We start from the raw sequence: 22,910 nt of genomic DNA, 5'->3' as shown, positions 1-22,910 counted from the left end.
TTTTAATATATTTAACATGCAGTGGACTACTTGCCATCTAGGGGATGGGGTGGGGGAAAGGAGGGAAAAATTTGGAACAGAAGGTTTTGCAAGGGTCAATGTTGAAAAATTACCTATGCATATGTTTTGTAAATAAAAAGCTTTAATTAGCCTCATTTCCAAAATATATAGAGAACTGACTCAAATTTATAAGAAATCAAGCCATTCTCCAATTGATAAATGGTCAAAGGATATGAACAGATAATTTTCAGAGGATGAAATTGAAACTATTTACCACTCATATGAAAGAGTGTTCCAAATCATTATTGATCAGAGAAATGCAAATTAAGACAACTCTGAGATACCACTACATACCTGTCAGATTGGCTAAGATGACAGGAAAAAATAATGATGAATGTTGGAGGGGATGTGGAAAAACTGGGACACTAATGCATTGTTGGTGGAGTTGTGAACGAATCCAACCATTCTGGAGAGCAATCTGGAATTATGCCCAAAAAGTTATCAAATTGTGCATACCCTTTGATCCAGCAGTGTTTCTATTGGGCTTATATCCCAAAGAAATACTAAAGAAAGGAAAGGGACCTGTATGTGCCAAAATGTTTGTAGCAGCCCTGTTTGTAGTGGCTAGAAACTGGAAATCGAATGGATGCCTATCAATTGGAGAATGGTTGGGTAAATTGTGGTATATGAATGTTATGGAATATTATTGTTCTGTAAGAAATGACCAGCAGGATGAATATAGAGAGGACTGGCAAGACTTACATGAACTGATGCTAAGTGAAATGAGCAGAACCAGGAGATCATTATACACTTCGACAACGATATTGTATGAGGACATATTTTGATGGAAGTGGATTTCTTTGACAAAGAGACCTAACTGAGTTTCAATTGATAAATGATGGACAGAAGCAGCTACACCCAAAGAAAGAACACTGGGAAACGAATGTGAACTATCTGCATTTTTGTTTTTCTTCCCGGGTTATTTTTACCTTCTGAATCCAATTCTCCCTGTGCAACAAGAGAACTGTTCAGTTCTGCAAACATATATTGTATCTAGGATATACTGCAACATATCTAACATATATAAAACTGCTTGCCATCTAGGGGAGGGGGTGGAGGGAGGAAGGGGAAAAATCGGAACAGAAACGAGTGTAAGGGATAATGTTGTAAAAAAATTACCCTGGCATGGATTCTGTCAATATAAAGTAAGTATTAAATAAAAATTTTAAAAAAACTTTAATTAAAAAACAAAACAAAACAAAACATTCCATCCATTCTCTTGTGCCTCAGGATAAAATGCAATCTCTTTAGTAGGTCATTTCAAAACCTCTATAATCTGACTTCTGGTTCAGTACGATTTCATACTCGTATACCTCCCTTCACACACAATGTTTTCTACTCAAACTGTATTACTAGCTGCTCCTTGAAAGCTGTTCTTTCCTCAGGCATTTTCAAAAGCTAACCTCCAGTTTTAGAATGAATTCTCTTTCCTTCCCCAATCTAGTCCTTCTATTAAAGACAAAACAAAACAAAGCAAAAAAACCCAACTTTTTTTCAAAATTCCATGTTGAACAAAATTGTTCTTTTACCTGTTTCAAATTGCCTTGTATTTTCTTATTAGGAGATGTGCTGTATTCCTCCTAATGTACTGTACAATCTTTGGGAGAAGGGATTGTATTGTTTTTGTCTGTATCACTGGCATTATGACCTGTATGTAGTAAATGTTTTCTTTCAGAAGAACTTGAACCTCAGAGAGGTTGACATACCCAGGATTACAAAGCTAGTAAATGATTGGTCTGCTTGTGATAAGTCTCTCTCTGTCCCAGTCTCTCCTTCAATTAATTGTCAAAATGATCCTCATAAAGTGCAGGACTAAGCATGTCATTCTGTCTACTCAATCCATTGCCTCTTTATCACCTATTTGTCTCTTACAGCTTTTCCCACTTTTATCACTTCCCCAAAATTTCCAGTCTTCATACCTCTTTTACCTTCTCCATATATATTTTATCTTAATAATACTAGTCTTCTTGCTGTTCCTTGACCAAGACATTCTTTATGCTAATTCGAGCCATTTTCACTGGATCATCTTCATACATGGAATTTTTTTCCTTCTTCATTTCTGTCTGCTGGATGTATGTGGCTTTTATCAAGCTTCCATTAAATTTTTGTTTTCTATATTCTTTTCCATTCCTTAACTTCTGTTGTTGATTATTTTCAATTTATCTAGTGTATAACTGGTTCCCTGTATACTTTTTATTTATATTTCCTCTCCCCAATTAGACTGTGAAATTCTTTTTTTTTTTTTTTTTTTTTTTTTTTTGCTTAGGCATTTGGGGTTAAGTGACTTGCCAAGGGCCACACAGTTAGGATGTGTTGATGTGTTAAATGTCTGAGACCAGATTTGAACTCAGGTTCTCCTAATTTCAGGATGCTCTATGTGAATTTCTTTAGAGCATTTATTATCTTTTATTTTTCTTTGCATGTTCAGTGCTTAGCACAATGCCTGTCACATAGTAGGTGTTTAATAAATGCTAGGTGACTAAGCTAAATTTGATTGAATCCAGGGCAACTTTGCTTCAAATAATTCAATGTTTATTTTTTTTTTCTGCACAGATGTACCTTTGTCATGTTTTAATTCTATGAGGAATTGGACATACATACATACATATATATGCATATTTATGGATATGTAATTACATATATAAAATTTATATTTTTTTGATTCCAGAAGCCATTAAGCAAATAAGTATCTTTAAAAATCCATCTTCCTACATTGCTGCCAGTAGTTATCATATATCACTTTCCGTGAGATTGATAGTTGCAATTTTTTCCCCCATAAGAATACAAGGGATGGCCTTTCAGGGTTGGAGCCAAGATGGCAGAGTGAAAAAAGTGCTTAGCTGAGACCACCAAAAATTCTTTTCCAACTTTAAAATAATATTCGCATTAAATTCTGTAGTGGTAGAACCAATGAAAGTTGGAATAAACCATTCTTCTAGTCCCAGAAAACTAAGGAGATCACAACAAGAGATATGTAATATGGGGATAGAAATGTGAATGAAATACTAGTATTGGGACTAAGTTATGATGAGAGAAGCAGCAGCATGCTCAAGGGCTCCCCAATTGTTTTGTAATAAGGTAAGGGGACCTGGCAACTGGTCATAAAGAGACAGAATAGCCCTATATTAGCACTGGATATAGAACTAATTGCTATTTGGCAGCTCCTTTGTCTATACCCATTATGGGGTGATAATGCATGGGTACAAAGGAACCCTTTCAGATGAGAGGGAATGGAAGACCCAAGAAGTTGTATCACTTTCAGTCTCAAGAGATCAGGGACTCTGAAAAGCAGTATCTATTGCAATTCCCAGAGATTAAAGGCTCTTCCTAGTTAAGGGTCAGAGTGAAAATGAGGAGAGCAATGATTATACTCTTCCCAGATCATACCACCCCGGTAGCATTGAAAATATACAACTTCCCAAAACTTTCTTTGAAATTAGCTATGCAAACAAGCCTGAATCTTGAGACAGACCTTTCCCCACCTTCCTTTACCATGGAAACAGAGCCCAAAATTAAAAAAAAATTCCAAAACAGGGGAGGACTGCATGAAGATGGTGGAATAGGTCAGAAAATTCCAAGTACTCCAGATTTCTCCAACAAACAAAATAAAATTGTGTCTCAGGGCTAATATAGACCTGTTAAAAAACAAAACAAAACAATAAGATTTACAGTAAAACAAGGGTCCTCTCAGAACAACCAGGGAGGACAAGAAGAAAGAACTTAATATAGAGAATGAAATATTGTCAAGTGTAGCCACCTCCACACTAACTCTGCTGAAATAAGAAGTGAGGAGCCCTGGGATTTCCTGAGTTTGGAAGTAGCTTCAGTCCAGACCATAGGAATTTTCACTTCTGGGGCATTGTGGAAAGTCCTGGTTCTGGTTAAGGATGATGGAAAGAATCTCTCCTAATAAGGAATGCAAGGCCTAGTTGTGCTGCTGAGATGTGGCCCTACGCAAGAAGGAACCAGCATACCTGGTGAGTGCAGAAGCAGTGGATGTGTACAAGAGGGTAAAGTTCTTGGCTTGGAATTTCAGGCCAGAAAGGAGAACTAATGTGAAGCCAAAGACACCATTCCTCCCATCATAGCACCAGAGATTATTACATTAGTGCTCATTAAATAACAACAACAACAAAACAACAACAAATATGCAACAAAGAAAAAACCCAATTGTAGACACTTACAATGGGAATAGGGAAAATGGGGTTCATCTCCAAAGGAGGATAATAAAGTAAAAAATTGCCTCCTCTATTCCAAAAAGTAATGTTAAATGACTAACATCCCTAAAAGAATTCAAAAAAGACTTTAAAAATCAAATGAAAGAGATTGAGGAAAAACTAAAAAATAGTAAGAACAATCCAAGAAAAAAAGAAAATTATGAAAAGTAAACCAACTAATTAGAAAAGAAGATTCAGGGACTTGAAGAAAAAATTGATTCTGAAAATTAGAATTTGGCTAAGGGGAAGCCAGTGAAGTTATAAAGAGACCAAGACATAATAAAATAGAAAGAATGAAAAAATAGAAGAAAGTATGAAACAAAAGAAAATCAACAGATCTGAAGAAAGGATTAAGAAGAGAAAACATAAGAATAATTGGACTTCTTGAAGGCTATGATTAAAAAAAAAAAGAAACTTGACACAATAATATAAAAAAAATAAATTGTCCTGAAGTGAAAGAACTAGAGGGGAAGTAGAAATAGGAAAAAAATCTATGAATTACTACCTCAGAGAGATTAAGTAAGGCATATAATAATTGCTACATTTCAAAATCACCAGGACAAAAGAACATTCTACAAGCAGCAGCAGCAGCAATTTAAATAAGCTGGAGCTACTATAATAATCACACAGGACATATCAGTAGCTACAAAAAGATCACAGGTCCTGGAATACTATATATCTACAATCAAAAGATCTAAGATTACTGCTGAAAATATAAATGGCAAAATTAAGCATAGTATTGAATGAAAAAAATGGATATTCAATGAACTCACAGGTTTTCAGAATTTTCAGATAAAATGAGGTAACATTTGTTTGTTTGTTTGTTTTTTTAATAACTTTTTATTGATAGCACGCATACCAGGGTAATTTTTACAGCATTATCCCTTGCATTCACTTCTGTTCCAATTTTTCCCCTCTCTCCCTCCACCCCTTCCCCCAGATGGCAAGAGTCCTTTACATGTTGAATGGGTTGCAATATATCCTAGATACAATATATGTGTGCAGAACCGAACAGTTTTCTTGTTGCACAGGGAGAATTGAATTCAGAAGGTATAAATAACCCGGGAAGAAAAACAAAAATGCAAGCAGTTTATATTCATTTCCCAGAGTTCTTTCTCTGGGTGTAGCTGCTTCTATCCATCTTTGATCAATTAAGGCTCTCTTTATTGAAGAGGTCCACTTCCATCAGAATACATCCTCAAACAGTATCGTTGTTGAGGTATATAATGATCTCCTGGTTCTGCTCATTTCACTCAGCATCAGTTCATGTAAGTCTCGCCAGTATGAGGTAACATTTGTGAGTCAGTTTGCAAAGCAAAATATATAAATGTTTGTTATTACATATATATTATTAATATCACATATTACAAAATATAACAATATATCCTATAATAAATTATGTTGCTTTATTATTAATATGCCTATACTTATAGCTTTAAAGAGAATTATTTTGTGTGAGGTTTAAATATCAAAATTTTCTCCTTTACCAAAGCAAAAATACAAATGTTTAAATATTCTACATGTATACACTTAAAAAGATGAATCGGGTACTATCCTGATAGCTGAGAAAAGAAATGGATTTAGATTCAAAGGACTTGGATTCAAATCTTTGTTTTTCCACTTACAACTTCTATATCTTTTATAAAGTTTCTTTAATTATCAGGACTTGAGTTTTGTTATCTATAAAATGATATTATTAAGCTACACTCTGAAGTTATTTCCAGCTCTAACTCTAAGATTAAATTGAATCCTTAAGATTTTTGACTGATCTAAAATTAATTTTTTACTGTTACCTGGAATAGTTACCTCAAATCTTCAGATGATTACCTAAAGTATGTAAATAGTCAAGGCTCAAATAGTTTACTTGAAAAAAAAAAACTTATTTGTATAATTGTCTCATTCCTTCACTTCATTTTACAGGTGTAGACAGTCATAAAAATAGCTGAAGTAGTCACATATTTTTTAAATGAAGGTAAGCAGAGATTTTAACTCTAATTGTGAGCTACTTTCCTCCAAACCATCTGTTCCTTTATTTTTCAAGCATTGAGGCTAAATTGAACATTATCACAAAAGGAATAAAAATCTCCCTGTTTAAAAGAAAGACTCCCCCCACCAAAATATGTTGCCTTACTGGATATGTCACTGGGATCCAAAACTCTTTGCCTGAAGGGAGATTTTAGCTGATCTAATAAGTTTAGGACAGAATCAGGTGGCTTTTAGTTTTGTTATTAAATATATTGATAATTCCATATTATAAAGTGTTATAAGACTGATATATGGTCATTTCAATAATCAATCTCCTTAGTCTATTGTAATAGTTAAAAATATTTTGGAGTGCAAATTATCTCATATAAAGAAAAACATTACTATGAAAAACTATTTTCCAATGAGGTCAATTTTTGTTGCAATTTTTTTGTTTTTATGTGATTATACAAACATAATACATATCAGTATGGATAGATTTGGTATTCCTTTTCACAAGTCTTAAAAGGCTTTGTTTTTTTTTTTTTGTTTTTTTTTAAGAAATGCATTAGTTTCTGTAAGCATATTTTCCAGAGAATAACATATTTATGTGATTTGTGTCTTTTATAAGCAAAAATACAATTGGTATTTTCAAAATCATTATATGGGATAAAGATATTATAAGTAGTAGTAGTAGAAAGTACAGAAGAGTGTGCAGTAAAGAAAGCCCCGTGTTTAAATATCATTTCCAATGTTAGATTTTAGAACATAGTCAAGTGATTTAACCCGAGTTTCAGTTTTCTCCTCTCTAAAATGGGGATAATTAAAGCAATAGACTGTACCTCACAGGATTGTCCTGAATATCAAAAGAGATAATGCATATGAAGTATTTTGCAAAGTTTAAAGCATTAGACAAGGATTATAATTTTCTTATGCTAGTTCAATAATGGGTGAGTTAACGATTTCATCAGTCTGCAGAGTCCATGTTGACATAAAACCCATGCACTCTGTCCCTCAGTAGCTAGTTGTAGCAGAAAAAAATCATCACTTGATAATTACCAGTCTGTCATTAAACATTCAATAACTACCTCCTATGTATAAGACTTTGTGCCATGTCCTGGGAAAACATAGAAAAGCAAGAGAAGCTCTTTTTCAAAAAGTTCACAATCTAATGAGTAGACAAGATGTAAACAACCATGTAAATAGACATAATTTTGGACATGTCAGTTGGGTGGATTTGTTTTGCCTAATTATGCTTATTTGTTAGAAGGGTTCACTTCTTCACATTTTTAATTGGGATAAGTCTCAGAGAAATCAATTTGACAACAGTATACCAAAATTAAGAAGGCTATTGGAATTATTATAAATATACAGACAACAACCAAAATAAGTTCAGAAGGATGCAGTGCCATAGGATAATTTTGAAAGTATTGTATTGAATTAACAAAGTAATTTTTAGAAAAGCAAGAGTTACTATATTTTTCCCTGCCTGCATTTTTGATTTCCTTCACAGGTTAATTGTACAATATTTCAGAGTCCTATTCTTTTTGTACAGCAAAATAACGGTTTGAACATGTATACTTATTTTGTATTTAATTTATACTTTAACATATTTAAAATGTATTGATCATCCTACCATCTAGGGGAGAAGTTAGGGGGAAGGAAGGGAAAAATTGGAACAAAAGATTTGGCAATTGTCAATGCTGTATAATTACCCATGCATATAACTTGCAAATAAAAAGCTATTAAAAAAAAAGAGCAAAGCAAAGCAAGGGTTATAAAGAGACACATCTATGATGTTTTCTTTATCTGTTCTTTGTATATGAAAAGTTAATTTTTTAGTTCAAATTCAGAATAAAAATATAAATAAAAAACAAAAGCCTACATAAAAATGCTGCTAATAATATTGGAAATGTCAGTTAATATTGTATGAAAAAATAGAAATTCAACAAGCTTTTTGCAGAGGACTTTTTTCTCAGGATTTTCAGGACTTTATCTCAAACTTAACAGAAAATTTAATATATAAGAAGAAGAAAAAAATATATATATAATATATATAAGAATGAACATCAAAGATTAACTTCAAGGGATTCAACATGGACAAATTATGTTATTTGCATGGAAATGTATACCACATGTTTAAGATTGACATTAATAATTGGGTAGCTGAAAATAAAGATTGGGTCATAGTTGATTATGATCTAATTTTAAATAAAAAACAAAACTGTCTAGTAAAAGGTTAAAATACTAGTTATGTTATAAAAATGAGGTACAGAGGAAGAATAGATACAGAGGCATTAGAGAGGGGGAAAAGGGCTTGCAGTGCTGAAAAACTATTCCTATTGCAAATGGGTTAAATAGTGAATACTATACATATACCATGAAGAATATAGTATCCATTTAAAACAATAAAGAAATAAAGGAAGAAGGAATAGGTAAGGTGGGATATAGAAATATATATTTAAGACAACTTACAGTGTACATTAATGGGCAAGGGATAAAGGATAAGGTGGGGTACAGAAGAGCCTACAGAATAATGGTAGTGAGATAAGGTGTGAGATCAAGGAAGGATGGCATAGGATAAGATAGGCTTCAGAAGGATGTTTAGATTAACAGGAATGGGATAAGATACACAGATTAATGGAATGGGATAAAGAGGGAAAAGAAGGATGGAGAAGGAGAAAATAAGGGAGGGATCCATGGATGGGTAGAGCTTAAGTAATCACAAAGCAAGTTAAGAAACAGAATTTAAGTAAAAGAGTTAGCAGAGACAGATGAAAAGAGAGATACATAAGCACTACAACAAAAATCAGGAATTGGATTTATTAAAAAAAAAAAGTAGGGCTAGCAATCATTGATCTCATACAAAGTCAAACTGATCAACAAATACACCAAATAATTATAACAACAATAATACAGCTACTGATAAAAATGCATTAAAACAGTTTAATATATGTTTCAATACTGGATATTCAGAATATGTAAGCTATGAAGAATGAAAAGATGTCAAAATATAGTTAGAAGAAGAGATTAAAATCATGTGGAAACAGGATGAGGAACATATCATCCCTGCTGTTCTCTCTGTTTCTGGACTAAAACCAAGAATGGTTTCAGTGAGTCTAAAGAGAATGAGTTTATATCCTAATCCTTTTATTCAACATTTATTGTATCTACTAGATATTTATGGAATGTTGAATAGAAAAGAATGACAGCAGGATTCAACTTGTATCAGAACTATTTCTATCTGAATACAATAAAAATGTTGAGAATATGATTATGTGGATGAAGATGATGATAATAATAGTGATGATGATGATGATGATGATGATGATGATGATGATGATGGATATGACAAACCTAATGGTGATAGCAAGAATAACAGAGAGCAATGATAATAAATCAATTATATTTATTGAGGACTCCCCAGGCTTTTTTGATAGTATTCTATCAAATTTCTTTTGATTTCTTATAGAACAATAATATTCCTTCACAATTCCATGTCATTATTTATTCAGCCATTCCTCAATTGATAGGTGCTCCCTCAATTTCCAATTTTTTATCTTGAGAAAAGAGGTGCTCTAAAAATATTTCTACATATAGGATCTTTAAAGAAAATATTATTTTGGGATTCCTGCCTGGTGTCACAGGATATGCATGATATCGTAACCCTTTTGGCATAGAACATATGTTTGATCATTTAAAATAATTATTATTTAAAAGTTAACATAGAACTTTCTGATGGTCTATTATTTAACGCTAATTCAATGTAAAAACAATCTACTAAATAGTCTGAAATTGAAACAAAGGCCTGAAAGTACCAATTATAATCATACTTTTAGTTTATAAAAACCATGACCTGTCATCTCTTAATGCTTGAAGAAATGCTTATCTACATATCTTTATTATTTAGTATTTGAGTTTAATCATGCTAAAAGCTCTAATAATATTTGATGTTTAATGAGCTCTGGAAAGAAGAGGTAGGTCATCCTTTAACTACATTTCTTTTCTTTTTTTTTTTTTTTTTTTTTTTTTTGTATGTGTGGATAATGCTGAGAAACTTCAAACCATTAGGAAAAGAAATTTGTTAACATAAATCTAATTTCATTTCAGACTACATCTTGAAACTGTGCTAGGTGAATAATGGATAAAATGCTAGGCCTGGCTTTCCTCATCATAATCCTGTGATGTAGGAAGTAAAACTATTTTATTTTTCCATTTTATAGATGAATAGCTTCCATGAAGTTAAAATACTTGTATAAGGTCACAAGACAAAAAAGTGGTGGAGCCCTAGCTAGAACCCACTTTTTCTAATTTCATGTTGAAAGAGAGAATGATGGTTTATTTTTCTTATAATGGAGATCATAGAAGGGACTAGAAGGAATTTTATGAGATAATCTGTTGTACTACCAAGGGAAGTAAGGATTTTATACCTTTCTAGACCTTCAAATCTTTTAGTTTTCCCTTAATAACTTATTCTAGCAGCACAAAAGATATAGGCATTTGATAACTTATTTTCCCTTCTAAAACAAAATTTCATCCACAGATGCAAAATATGTTAACAAAAATCTATGGCATTAGGGCTGAGGTTAGGAGGAAGTCAGATGGCAAGGTGGGTCAAGTTGGATGTCGATGACTTAGTTGCAGAGTCTGTAATTTTAATGAAATATGTGAAGCTATTCTATATCTAGCGCAATGAATTGTTATCTTCAATTAAATTTTTCAGATAAAAAAAAAGATGATGGTGATGAATGACACAGAAACTAATTAGAATAGAAAATGATTGATTCTGCATAAACATACATTTAAACAGGCTTTGTGAATAGAATTCCTCCTTTCTCTGAATCTATTCTATCCATCTAAACACAGCAGCATTCTCATGATCTCCAAACCAATAATCTCAATCTCTACTGTTGAAATTTCAGCTTGTTTTTGCTGGTAGGATATTTCATACTTCAAAAATCACATCTGTAATTTGCCATTAAAATTTTCTAAAAAATCATTGTTATTCTTCATCATGCCAGGGAGCCTGCTCCTCCTGGTGTGCTACATAGAGGACTGTTTTCTAATAGCAGGTTACTGTTAAGAGTCTGAAATTCACAGCTGAGATGAAATGGTCTTTGTCAGCAAGAATCCTTTGTTCTCAGGGGAGCTTTTGTAGATGAGGTGAATACAGTACAAGCTGATTTTTTTTAATGGCTATACTAATTTTGGTGCCTTAATTATACACATATTAAAGAATTCTTCCTTCCTTCCCACTCCCCCCACCCCATGAGCAATGTGAAGTCAAATATCAGAAATATGTAAGCTTTTTGGTTTAATTTTAAAATAACTAAAATAACTAAATTTTAAACTCAACATTTCACATTTAATATATTGTATAGATGAGGCTTAAAAGCCTTTTTTTTTTTTTAAAGCAGAGGCATAGTGCCATGGTATCAAACTCAAATAGAAATCGGGTAATATTGACTTAGTTTTAAAATGTGATTATATATGTGTGTGTGTTTGTATATATATTTATATATGTTTTTATTGCATTCTTACTTATTTTGTTAAATATTTCCCAGCGATTTTTAAATCTGGCATATTTAGAAGGGTTGCCATAGGCCAGAAGGATACATTTGATTAGTAGTAGTAGATAGATGAGAGTTGTATGTGGAATCAGGAAGAACTAACTTGGAATCTTATAACTAGTTGGATTACCCTGAGAGGCAGCTGGTAGCACAGTGGGGAGAACATGGGAATTGGAGTTAGGAAATTATTGTTTAGTTGTTTTAGTTGTGTCTGACTTTTTGTAACCCCATGTGGGGTTTCTTGGCAAAGATACTGAGTGGTTTGCCATTTCCTTCTCCAGTTTATTTATAGAGGAGGAAATTGAGGCAAACAGGGTTAAGTGACTTATCCAGAATCACACAGTTAATGTCTGATGCCAGATTTGAAATCAGGAAGATGAGTGTTTTTGACCTAGTCTGGCCCTCTATCCATTCTGCCATCTTGAAAGTCAAAAAGATGAGTTTAATATCTATCCTCCAGACATTTACTACCTGAGTGAGCCCGAGTCATTTAACTTAGTCACTTAGCCTCAGTTTCTTTAATGTAAAATAGGAATAATAATAACACCTAATTCTCCAGGTTGCTGGGAGGATTAATTAAGATAATATTTGTAAAAGAAACACAGCACAGTGAATAGCACATAGTAGGCACTTTATATGCGCTTAATCTCTCCTTCCTTAAATCATTCAACCTCTCTAGGCCTATTTCCTCACCTGTAAAAAAAAAAAAAAAAGATTCTTGGATTCAGTAATCTCTAAGGTTCTGTATAAATATTTGTTAATAATATACAGGGCTACTTGTCTGTGGGATAAGGTATTTTTTTTTTTTGTGTGTGTTGTTCAAAGCATCAGGTTCTAAATGTAGAGTTTCTATGTTGTCAGTCTTTACAGTTGTGCTGATGGCTTAAACAAAAGGAACAGGAAATTTCCTTCTGGAGATATCTAGGCTCTAATTGCATTTAGTAAAGAGTGTGTAGGTTATGACACTCCATCTGCCAATATAAGTTGTCATCTTCCCTGCAACTCAGAGTCATAGGGAGTTGTCTAGAGCATTGTACAGTTGTGACTTAGCCAGGGTCACATAACAAATATCTTTCAGACGCAAGATGAGACTAAGGTGTTCCTGATGTTAAAACCAGTTATCTCTCCACTCTATCAAAACAGCTGTTTTTTATTTACTAAGCTATAGCTGCCTCTAAAGGCAAATGAGTGACAAAAAGCAGGATTGTTTAGAAGGGAATACTCCAGGCATTTTAAAGAGTCTTTCAAACTTAAAGTCTTTCAAGGAAAAATAAAATATCTGCATGAATTCAAAGGGAAACTCAATCTAGCAAGGGAATTTTGGAATACTCTTGGGTAAAATTCTTTAAATCATACAAAAAAAAAAGATCAGTATATTAAGATTGTAGTTTGCTTATTTATAATAGTCAAATGAGGTTACTTGTTAGGGGAAAAAAAAAGAGTTGGGGCAGCTAGATGGTGCAATGGACAGAGCACTGGCCCTGGAGTCAGGAGGACCTGAGTTCAAATTCAGCCTCAGACACTTAGCACATGCTAGCTGTGTGTTGGGCAAGTCATTTAATCCCAATTACCTACCCCTCACTCCCCAAAAGACTCACTGAATCCTTAAGAATATATTTGGTTCAAGCAATCATACCTTTATGCATATATATATGTATATACATATATATATATATATGTGTGTGTGTGTGTGTGTGTGTGTGTGTGTGTGTGTGTGTGTATACTGAAAGTGAGTACGTATGATCTAATCTTTGTTGGTCTAGTGGTAAAAAATTCTTAATTTGAGCTCCATGAACTTTTAAAAAACCCACCACTATTTTGATAAAGGCATTTAAATATAATTGATTCCTGTGCAAAATATTGATTTTATTTTATGCCAAAAATATATATTTTTGCAAAAAAATAATATAATGCCCCCCAAAAAAGTTTAAAAAGCCACTGGTACAAGCATAATTCTTAACATCAGAATCCTATCTTCCTTTAAGACTGAGGTCAGAGGAAATCTTCCCTTCCCTGATCCTGTCAGGATCCCTCTTTAAATTATACCTCTTTTACTTAGCTCTCTCTCTCTCTCTCTCTCTCTCTCTCTATATATATATATATATATATATATATATATATATATATATAAAATAAATGTCACATCACTGAAACTCCTTGATAGCCAGAACTATTTCATTTTTGTCTTTTTGTCTCCAGTATTTTTATGCCCCCCTTTTTTTTGTGGCTAGTTCAGTGTTTATGTATAGTACCTGCCTAAGCTAATACATATTGAAGTGAATTGATTTCTTCTAACTAATTGCAAGAATTGCTGAATTGCATATTTATGTAAGTGGTTATTTCTGCATACTGATTTAAACCTCTCATTCTAGAGGTTTAAAACTCTGGAGCTACATGCTTAGCTTAGTGAAGCACAGGTATTGAAGCCAAGTTTAGTGTCTAGGCAATCCATACATCTAATTCCCAAGATCTTTCAGATATCTGTATAGAAAAGAAAGAAATGGCTTTCTTTTAATTTCTGAGGATAACTATTATCCCATAAGTGTCTTTAGTGCCTATTAACATTTGTGATAACTGGAAGTCCCTATATGGTTTGGAATGTAGATTTCTTAGAATAGTGAACAAGGAGAAGGCCCCCTTTCAGTATATGTGGAAATGACAAGATGGTAAAACAAATTAAGACAATCAGGTTTTGTAGTGACATCATATCAAGTAAGTTGTGTTTTTATAACACTACATAATGCCACAAGTTTTTTAGGAATTACTCCCAAGATCAAATTTTAAATATAAAAGCTTGCAAATCCAAATGCTTTATTTAATTCTGGAGTCTGGTTAATTTCCAAATCAAAAGTAAATGAATGTGATAATAAATCATGGTAAAAGAAAAAAAATCAGAAAAACACCTTTGTTTAAATACTATCCAATAATACTCCATATAGCAATTCACAAATAGGGCATTCATTAGATTGAAAAAAAATTATAATGATTTTCATATTAAGTGGATTTAATTGTTAATAAAAACCATCAACATTTTTAAAACCAGATATTCAGCAAGCATTTATTGATACTGGTATTAAAAAAGGGCAAAAGATAGTTTCTGTCCTCAAGGGGTTCACATTATAATGGTAGTGACAACATGGAAAAATATGTATTTATGACATAAATTCACTATGAATGTAAAATCATTTCACAGGGAAGAGAGTAGGATTTGAGTTGTAAGGTTTGAGTGTTTTGAGTGAGAAATTGCAAAAAAGTCAATGTTGTTGAATTATGGTACATGTAAAGAAGTTGAAGTGTCAGAAAATTGTAGTAGTAGAAAGGAATTAGGTTGAGAAGAACTTTAAAAAAATACAGTATTTTATATCTGATAGTAAAGGTAGTAAGGAGCCACTGGAATTTATTGAGTAAAGAGGTGACATGATCATACCTGGACTTTATGAAGCTCACTTTGGAAGCTGGTGAAATCTCAGGCAGGAAAGTCAACCAAAAGGCTATTAAAACAGCCCAGGTATGAGTTGTGAGTGGAAAGAAGTAGACATAGGAGAGAAGTTGTGAAAGTTGAAATGACAAGATTTGGAAGAAGATTGGCTATGTGAAGAGAATATGGGAGAGGAGCATCTGAACTGTGCTCCACTGTGACTATAAAGATGATGTTACCTTTAATAATAATATGGAAGTTGAGAAGAGAAGAGGATTTAAAAGAAAAAATTAATGAATAGTCTTTTGGTATAGAAAGAAGAGGCCTGGACAGAGCCTGGAAGGGACACCATCTATAGTTAATATTGTGAAATAGATGTAAAATCATCAAAGAAAACTAAGGAGTAGTCAGACAGGTAAAAGAAGTAAAGGAAAAAAAATGTTTTAACAAATAATTAAGTATGAAAGAAATTTTAAAAATATGAAAAACAAATGTTATGTCATCTTTTTTCTGAAAATAACTCACTATCAAACACAAATCTGATTTTCAGTAAATTAAATTTCAAAAATTTGATTAAAAAAAGATGAAACAAAGCTGCTTGAAAAATTATCACTCCCTTCTTTCCAAGGTGGTACACAAAAGCGAGGTCTTGAGAGTCCTACTGAGAACTCAAGATTTCACTGCCTTCTAGCAGATGCATCAACACTATTTTCTTTCCTCTTCTTTGCTCCTCCCAAGAAAGGGCCACAATTGTTCATGGATGGAATCTGGGGGAGGAGTTAGGCTGTCTTTTCCCAGTTTGAGAGACATGTGATAAATACTAAAGGATAACACAGGTACACACTAAATGAATAGGCTTCCTCCTCTCTCCTCTCTGAATAAGGCAGAGATTGGGCATGAGCAGCCTAGGACTCTGTGGAAAGAAGCCCAAGAAATAATCTGCTGAGAGTGTCTACTTGCTAAGACAAACCCAGGTACTACATGAATAAAATTACAAAATACTTTTCACACAAATAAAATCAGATCTAAGCAACTGAAAAAATATCAAATGCTTATGGGTAGGTTGAGCTAATATAATAAAAATGATAATTCTATCTAAATTGTTCTACTTGTTCAGTGCTATAACAATTAAAATGCCAAAAAATATTTTATAGAGCTAGAAGAAGTAGTAATATTTATCTGGAAGAACAAAAGCTCAAGAATATCAAGGGAATTAATGGGAAAGAGTCGAAGGACAATGGACTAGCAGTACCAGACCTAATACTCTATTATAAAGTGGCAGTTATCAAAAACATATGTTACTGGCTAAGAAAAAGAGTAGTGAATCAGTAGAATAGGTTAGATACCCATAACACAATAATCAATGACTACATTAATCTAATATTTGATAAGCTCAAAAACTTTAGCTTTTGGAATAAGAACTTACTATTTCACAAATATTTCTGAGAACACTGGAAAACAGTATGTTAGAAATTCGGCATAGACCTACATCTCACACACTATACTAAAAATAAGATCAAAATGGCTCCATAATTTGGGTATAAAGGATGATTACATAAGCAAATTAGGAGAGCAAGGGAAAGTTTAACTTTGAGATATATGGAAAAGGCAGGGATTAAGACAAAAGCAGAACTAGAAACAATTATAAAGTGCAAAATGGACAATGCTAATTACATTAAATTAAAAAAGGTTTTGTACAAACAAAACAACACAAACAAGATTAGAAGGAAAGTACAAAGCTGGAAAAAAATTATAGCCAGTGTTTTTGATGAAGGCCTCATTTTAAAAATACATAAAGAAATTTGTTAAATTTATAAGAATATGTCATTCTCCAAATGATAAATGGTCAAAGGATATGAACAGATAATTTTCAGATGAGGAAATTAAAACTATCTCTATTCATATGAAAAAAAATTCTACAAATCACTATTGATTAGAGAAATGTAAATTAAAACAACTCTGAGGTACCACCTCACATCTCTCATATTGACTATGACAACAAGAAAATAATGCTAAAAATTGGAGGGGATGTGGGAAATTGGTGGGGATTGGTGGGGATTGGAGGGGATTGGTGGAATTGTGAAATGATGTGCATACCTTTTGATCCAGCACTGTCACTACTGGATCTATACCCCAAGGAAATCAAAAAGGAGAGAAAATGATTCACATATGCAAAATTGTTTCTGGCAGCTCTTTGTGTGATGGTAAGGAATTGGAAAATTAGATGCCCATCAATTTGGAAATGGCTGAATAAGTTATGGTATATGAAAGTAACGGAATATTTATTTTATAAAAGTGATGAACATGCTGATTTTAGAAAGGCCTAGAAAGATTTACATCACCTGATACTGAGCAAAACAAGCAGAAACAGGAATACATTGTACATAGTAGCAGCAAGATTGTGCAATGATCAACCATGAAAGACCTGGTTCTTCTCACAGGTTCAGTAATCAAAAGGCAATTTCAATAAACTCTAGATGGATAGTGCCAACTGCATCCAGAAAAAGAAATATGGAGACTGAATGAAAATCAGCATAGGCTGTGTTTACTTTTTTTTTTTTTCCTATTTCTTGTTTGTTTGTTTGTTTGTTTTTTCCTCTTGTGGTCTTTCCCTTTTGTTCTGATTATTTCTCTTCCAACTGATTCAAAGGGAAATGTATTTTTTTAAAGAATATACTTGTATAACCAGAAAAAAAATCTTTTTTTCTTCCAAAAAAAATTAAATTAAATTAAAAAAGAAACAATCTGCATGATCCTCTCCTCTTGCCAATATCGTTGGTAATTGGTAATTCTACCAATATCGTTGTCATACTCACTTTTATAAAGATATATATTAAAAGCACATGAAAATATACTTGTATGTGTGTGTGTGTGTGTGAGAGAGAGAGAGAGAGAGAGAGAGAGAGAGAGAGAGAGAGAGAACAGGGATGGGAAAGGAGGAGGAAGGAAGGAAGGAAGGAGAAAAGGAAGGAGGGAGAGAGTCACTCAGACACACACACACACACACACACACAGAGACAGAGACAGAGACAGGAAAAGAGAGATGAAAAAAGGAGTCATGTAACTGCAAGCAGTCCAGTGTAATTGTATTATAAAATGTGTAGAGAGAAATAAAATGTAAGAAGACTGAAGAGGTAGGAATGGGTAAGAGTCTGAAAAGTTTTAAATACTCAATAACTGATTAAAAAAACACACAATATTTGATCCTGGAGGTTAACAGGAAGCACTTTAATTTTTTGGAGCAAGAAGGTGACAAAGTCAGACCTATGCTTTAGAAAAATCACTTTGGCAAATTAATAGGTTGGAGTGGGGAGAGATATGTGAGTCAGAAATACAAGTTAAAAGCCAATTATAGTGGACCAGGTAAGGATGAAGGGCTGAGTTAGAGTTGTGCTTATATGAATAGAAAGAAGAGGACATCTAAGGGTGACATTAGAAGGTAAAAATGAAAAGATTTGACAGTGGATTGCATCCATGGGGTGAGGAGCAGTGAGAAGTTGAGAATGACACCAGAGTTGTAGTACTAGGTATAAAAAATATAATGATACCCTTTGATAATGATAGCTTTGAGCCCTACCCTTTTTCAATGACTTCATGCTATTTCTCATCAAGGTACAATTAGACACCACGTGAAAGGATTATACTATATAGCACAGGGATTCAAAATGACAAATACAGCAAGCTTAACCTTATATCTTAATAATATAATAGGGCTTTATGAACCACATCATTAAAATCCATTTGAAAGTTTATTTATTTTTGGATTGTAACAGCTGTGCACATAATAAATTGCTTAAAGTTCAGTTTTCTATCATCTTGAGACTCAGACTGTGCTTTGTTGCTCTTCTGCAGTGACAGTGTTATTATCATCCTACAAATAGTTTAGCATTACTTGGCAAGAACATGACTATACATCCCAAATGTGACTGATTCACATTTTGCCAGCAGTGTTTACTTAATTTTAAGAGTGAGGACAGAGGATCTACAAAGTTCTCAAACCATATGGGAATAACACAACGTAGGCAAATAATAATCAAGCTTCCAAAGCGTCTATAAAATCAATATTTCCAGCTTCTTCCTAAAGATAAAATAAAAGATCTAGAACACATTTTCACTAAGATAAGGTAACCAATTCCTACAGTATCTCAATCCATTAGAGCCATTGTTTTGGAAACAGCTCAATTTCCTCATGTTGGAACAATGCTAGCAATTGCTTACCTGACTCACAGGCAAATGTCTTTGACGTCTCATCATGAAAGATAATTGCCACTGCATGCTTCTTGGTCTCTCGAGGCAGTCTGGTTATGTTTTTGATGTTGTGCAGTTCAGTTACCTTGAAAGAAAAAAATTAAACCAAAGAGATTGTATAAATTTTTAATGAATAATCTTTTACCAAAATATTCTATTTTCATTTTAAAAATCATTTCTAAAGGGTGTTTGTATTTTTATTGTTTTTTTTTTTGTTGTTGTTATTTTGAACCCTTAGATTTTCCCAATGTTGTCCTGCCTTTGGCCATCAGATTTATTATTTTTCAAGATTTTTGAATAAAATTTGAGCTTAATATAACTGACTCTCTTGGCTCCTTGCAGCTTTATACAAAGAATATCAAACACTTTTCTGATTAAAGAAAAAAAGGAAAAAAAAATGAAACAAACATTTCTAGAGAGATTTTACAAACTTTTCAGTTAATATGTCATTGTTTATTAACTTTAACTGCAGCAAGTTTTTATTACCAGGAAACTCAAAGCTGCTTGTTACTATAGTTATGATTTTTTTTATTTGTATACTACAGTTTCTAATTTTTTTTTCTTTTTTGGTCCTATGTGAGAGACAAATAGGAAATGTTTGATTTTCATCCTTTCCCTCATGTTGTCTTATGAATATTCAATAAGGGAGATTCTTATTATTTAACTACTTATTAAGTTTTATTTTTCCCTTAGATATATATTTAGCGAATATACTCATATATATATATATATTTTCCTTTTCTGAAGCAGTGTATTTAGTAGTTAAAAGAAAACCAGATGATATTAACTAGTACTTCAATGCAAGAGTATGATTTGTTTTTGCTTTTGTTAACATAATAAAAGATGATAGATTGATTTTACTTAAAATATCCTAAGAATATATAGCTTTATAAAAATTTATTCATTAGTTTTCAACATTTATTTTTATAATATTTTGATATCCATTTTTTCTCCCTCCCTCCTTTCCCCTTCCCAAAATGGCAATCAATATGATGTTATACATATATAATCATATTAAATAGATTCCCACATTAGTCATGTTAATCAGGACAAAAGAGAAAAACCATGAGAAAGAAAAAACAGCAAAAAAGAGAAAAGAATGCACTTTGATCTACATTCAGATTTCATAACTCTTTCTCAGGATGTGCATAGAATTTTCTAATGAGTTTTTGGGATTCTCTTAGATCATTATATTGCTGAGAAGAGCAAAATCTATGAGAGTTGATCATCTGCACTATGTTGACAATACTATGTACAATGTTCTCTTGGTTCAAATCACTTCACTCAGCATCAGTTCATATGATGCTGCTTGTTCCATTACATTCACATAAAGCAGTTTGCTCAGCCATTCCAAATTCATGAACATGCCCTCAATTTCCAAATTTTTCCACAAAGAGAACTGCTATAAATATTTTTGTACATGTGGATCCTTTTCCCCTTTTTATGATTTCTTTGGGAAACAGATCTAGTAGTGGTAATGCTGTAGCAAAGGAGTATACACAGTTTTATAGTTTGGGGGACATAGTTAAAAGTTACTTCATAATGGTTGGATCAGATCACAACTACATTAAGTCTTTCAAGTTTACCACATCCTCTTCAACATTTACCAATTTTTTTCTGTTAATCTGTTAGCTGTGAAGTGGTAACTCAGAGTTGTTTTTATTTGCATTTTGCTAATCAACAGTGACTTAGAGCATTTTTCATATTTTTTTTTCATGGATGGCTTTAATATCTTCATCTGAAAACTGTTCACCTTTTTGACAATTTATCAATTGGAGAATGACTTGTATTTTTTAATTTCTCTATAGCTTTAAAAATTTCAGTTAAATACAATACACATTTAAAAACTGACAGTAAAAATTGTTTCCCAGTTTTCTCCTTCCCTTCTAATTTTGGTCACATTGACTTTTTAATTTATTGTAATAAAATTTATTTGTCTTGCATTTCATAATGCTAGATATCAATTGTTGGGTCATAAATTCTTCCCCTCTCTCTAGATCTGACAGTTAAACTATTCTTTGTTCTCCTAATGAACTTATGGTCTTACCCTTTATATCTAAATTGCAAACCCATTTTGATATTGATATGAGGCTAAGGTTATGTTCTTGTAACAAAATATTTATTTTAAAAATTAGATATTTTATTCATCTGACATAATTTTGAAATGATTGAAAACTACCTAGGAAGTTCTATAAATTTCAGTTAAATACAATACACATTCTTTAAACTCCTACTAAGTATAGAGTGCTATCTTTGATCCTAAAGGTAGATATTAACCTTAGATGAATAGTTCCTGCTCTCTTGCAGTGTATAATTTAATATTATTAGGATAATTATTGTACTAAATTGAAAAATTTCTACTAAGCAATATAGATTAATTAAGGAAAAAAACACTGAATAACTGTCAATCATATGTATCTTACTTTCCCAATAAATCTTGCTAACACATCTATAAGAAAACCTCAACAGTTAACAGCAAAAACATTATCATTCTCATTAGCATTTATTGAACAATTTTTGAGTAATATTATAACAGAGAAGAACTGTACACTTTTAAAGGATTTTAGAGTTGTTCTACAGCAATAGGCAAGAATTCCCACTATAACATACAAAAACAATCATCATCTGTTTTAAGATTTTCAATGTTAAATACTAACTCACTATTTCATGATAGTCCATTAACGTTCTGGACCACCTTTAAATTTTAGGATTGAGTGTGGGTCACTCTTTTTGTTGTTGTTTGCTTGTATTTTGATTTTTTTTCTCGTTTTTTTTTTTTCCTTTTTGATCTGATTTTTCTTGTGCAGCATGAAATTTGTGGAAATATGTATAGAAGAAATTTTCTCCCTTCCTTCTCCATACCCTGTCCCCTAGATAGCAAGTAATCCAATATATGTTAGGATCAAGAAGGAAGGAAAAACAAAGCTGAGAAAGAAAACAGAATTTAAGCAAACAACAATGGAAAGAGTGAAAATGCTATGTTGTAGTCCACACTCAGTTCCCACAGGCCTCTCTCTGGATGTAGATGGCTATCTTCATCACTGAAAAAGTAGAACTGGTTAGAATCATATTGTTGATGAGAAACATGTCCATCATTGATTGATTATAGCCTTGTTGTTGCTATGTATAATGATCTCCTAATTCTGCTCACTTCACTTAGCATCAGTTCATGTAAGTCTCTCCAAGCCTCTCTGAAATTATCCTGCTGGTTGTTTTTTACAGAACAATAATATTCCATAACATTCATATACCACAATTTATTCAGCCATTCTCCAATTGATGGGTATCTACTCAGTTTCCAGTTTCTAGCCACTACAAACAGGGCTGCCACAAACATTCTTGCACATACAGGTCCCTTTCCCTTGTTTATGATCTCTTTGGGATATAAGCCCAGTAGTAACACTGCTGGATCAAAGATTATGCACAGTTTGAGTA

The 22,910-nt window shown here is 32.6% G+C and overlaps 1 protein-coding gene across 1 annotated transcript in view; it reads right to left on the bottom strand.

Moving 5' to 3' along the window:
- DOK6 (docking protein 6) overlaps positions 1 to 22,910 on the bottom strand; it is a 725,210-nt gene that overhangs the window by 376,575 nt on the left and 325,725 nt on the right. The window contains exon 3 of the mRNA XM_051970535.1: positions 19,446 to 19,560. Coding sequence (XP_051826495.1) covers positions 19,446 to 19,560 — 115 coding nt within the window. The remainder of the gene's footprint in view (positions 1 to 19,445; positions 19,561 to 22,910) is intronic.

This window comes from Antechinus flavipes, chromosome 1 (genome assembly GCF_016432865.1).
Source record: "Antechinus flavipes isolate AdamAnt ecotype Samford, QLD, Australia chromosome 1, AdamAnt_v2, whole genome shotgun sequence".
NCBI classification, from domain to species: Eukaryota; Metazoa; Chordata; class Mammalia; order Dasyuromorphia; family Dasyuridae; genus Antechinus; species Antechinus flavipes.
Note: the sequence above shows the minus strand (reverse complement) of the source record. Positions and strands in the feature narration are given on the sequence as shown.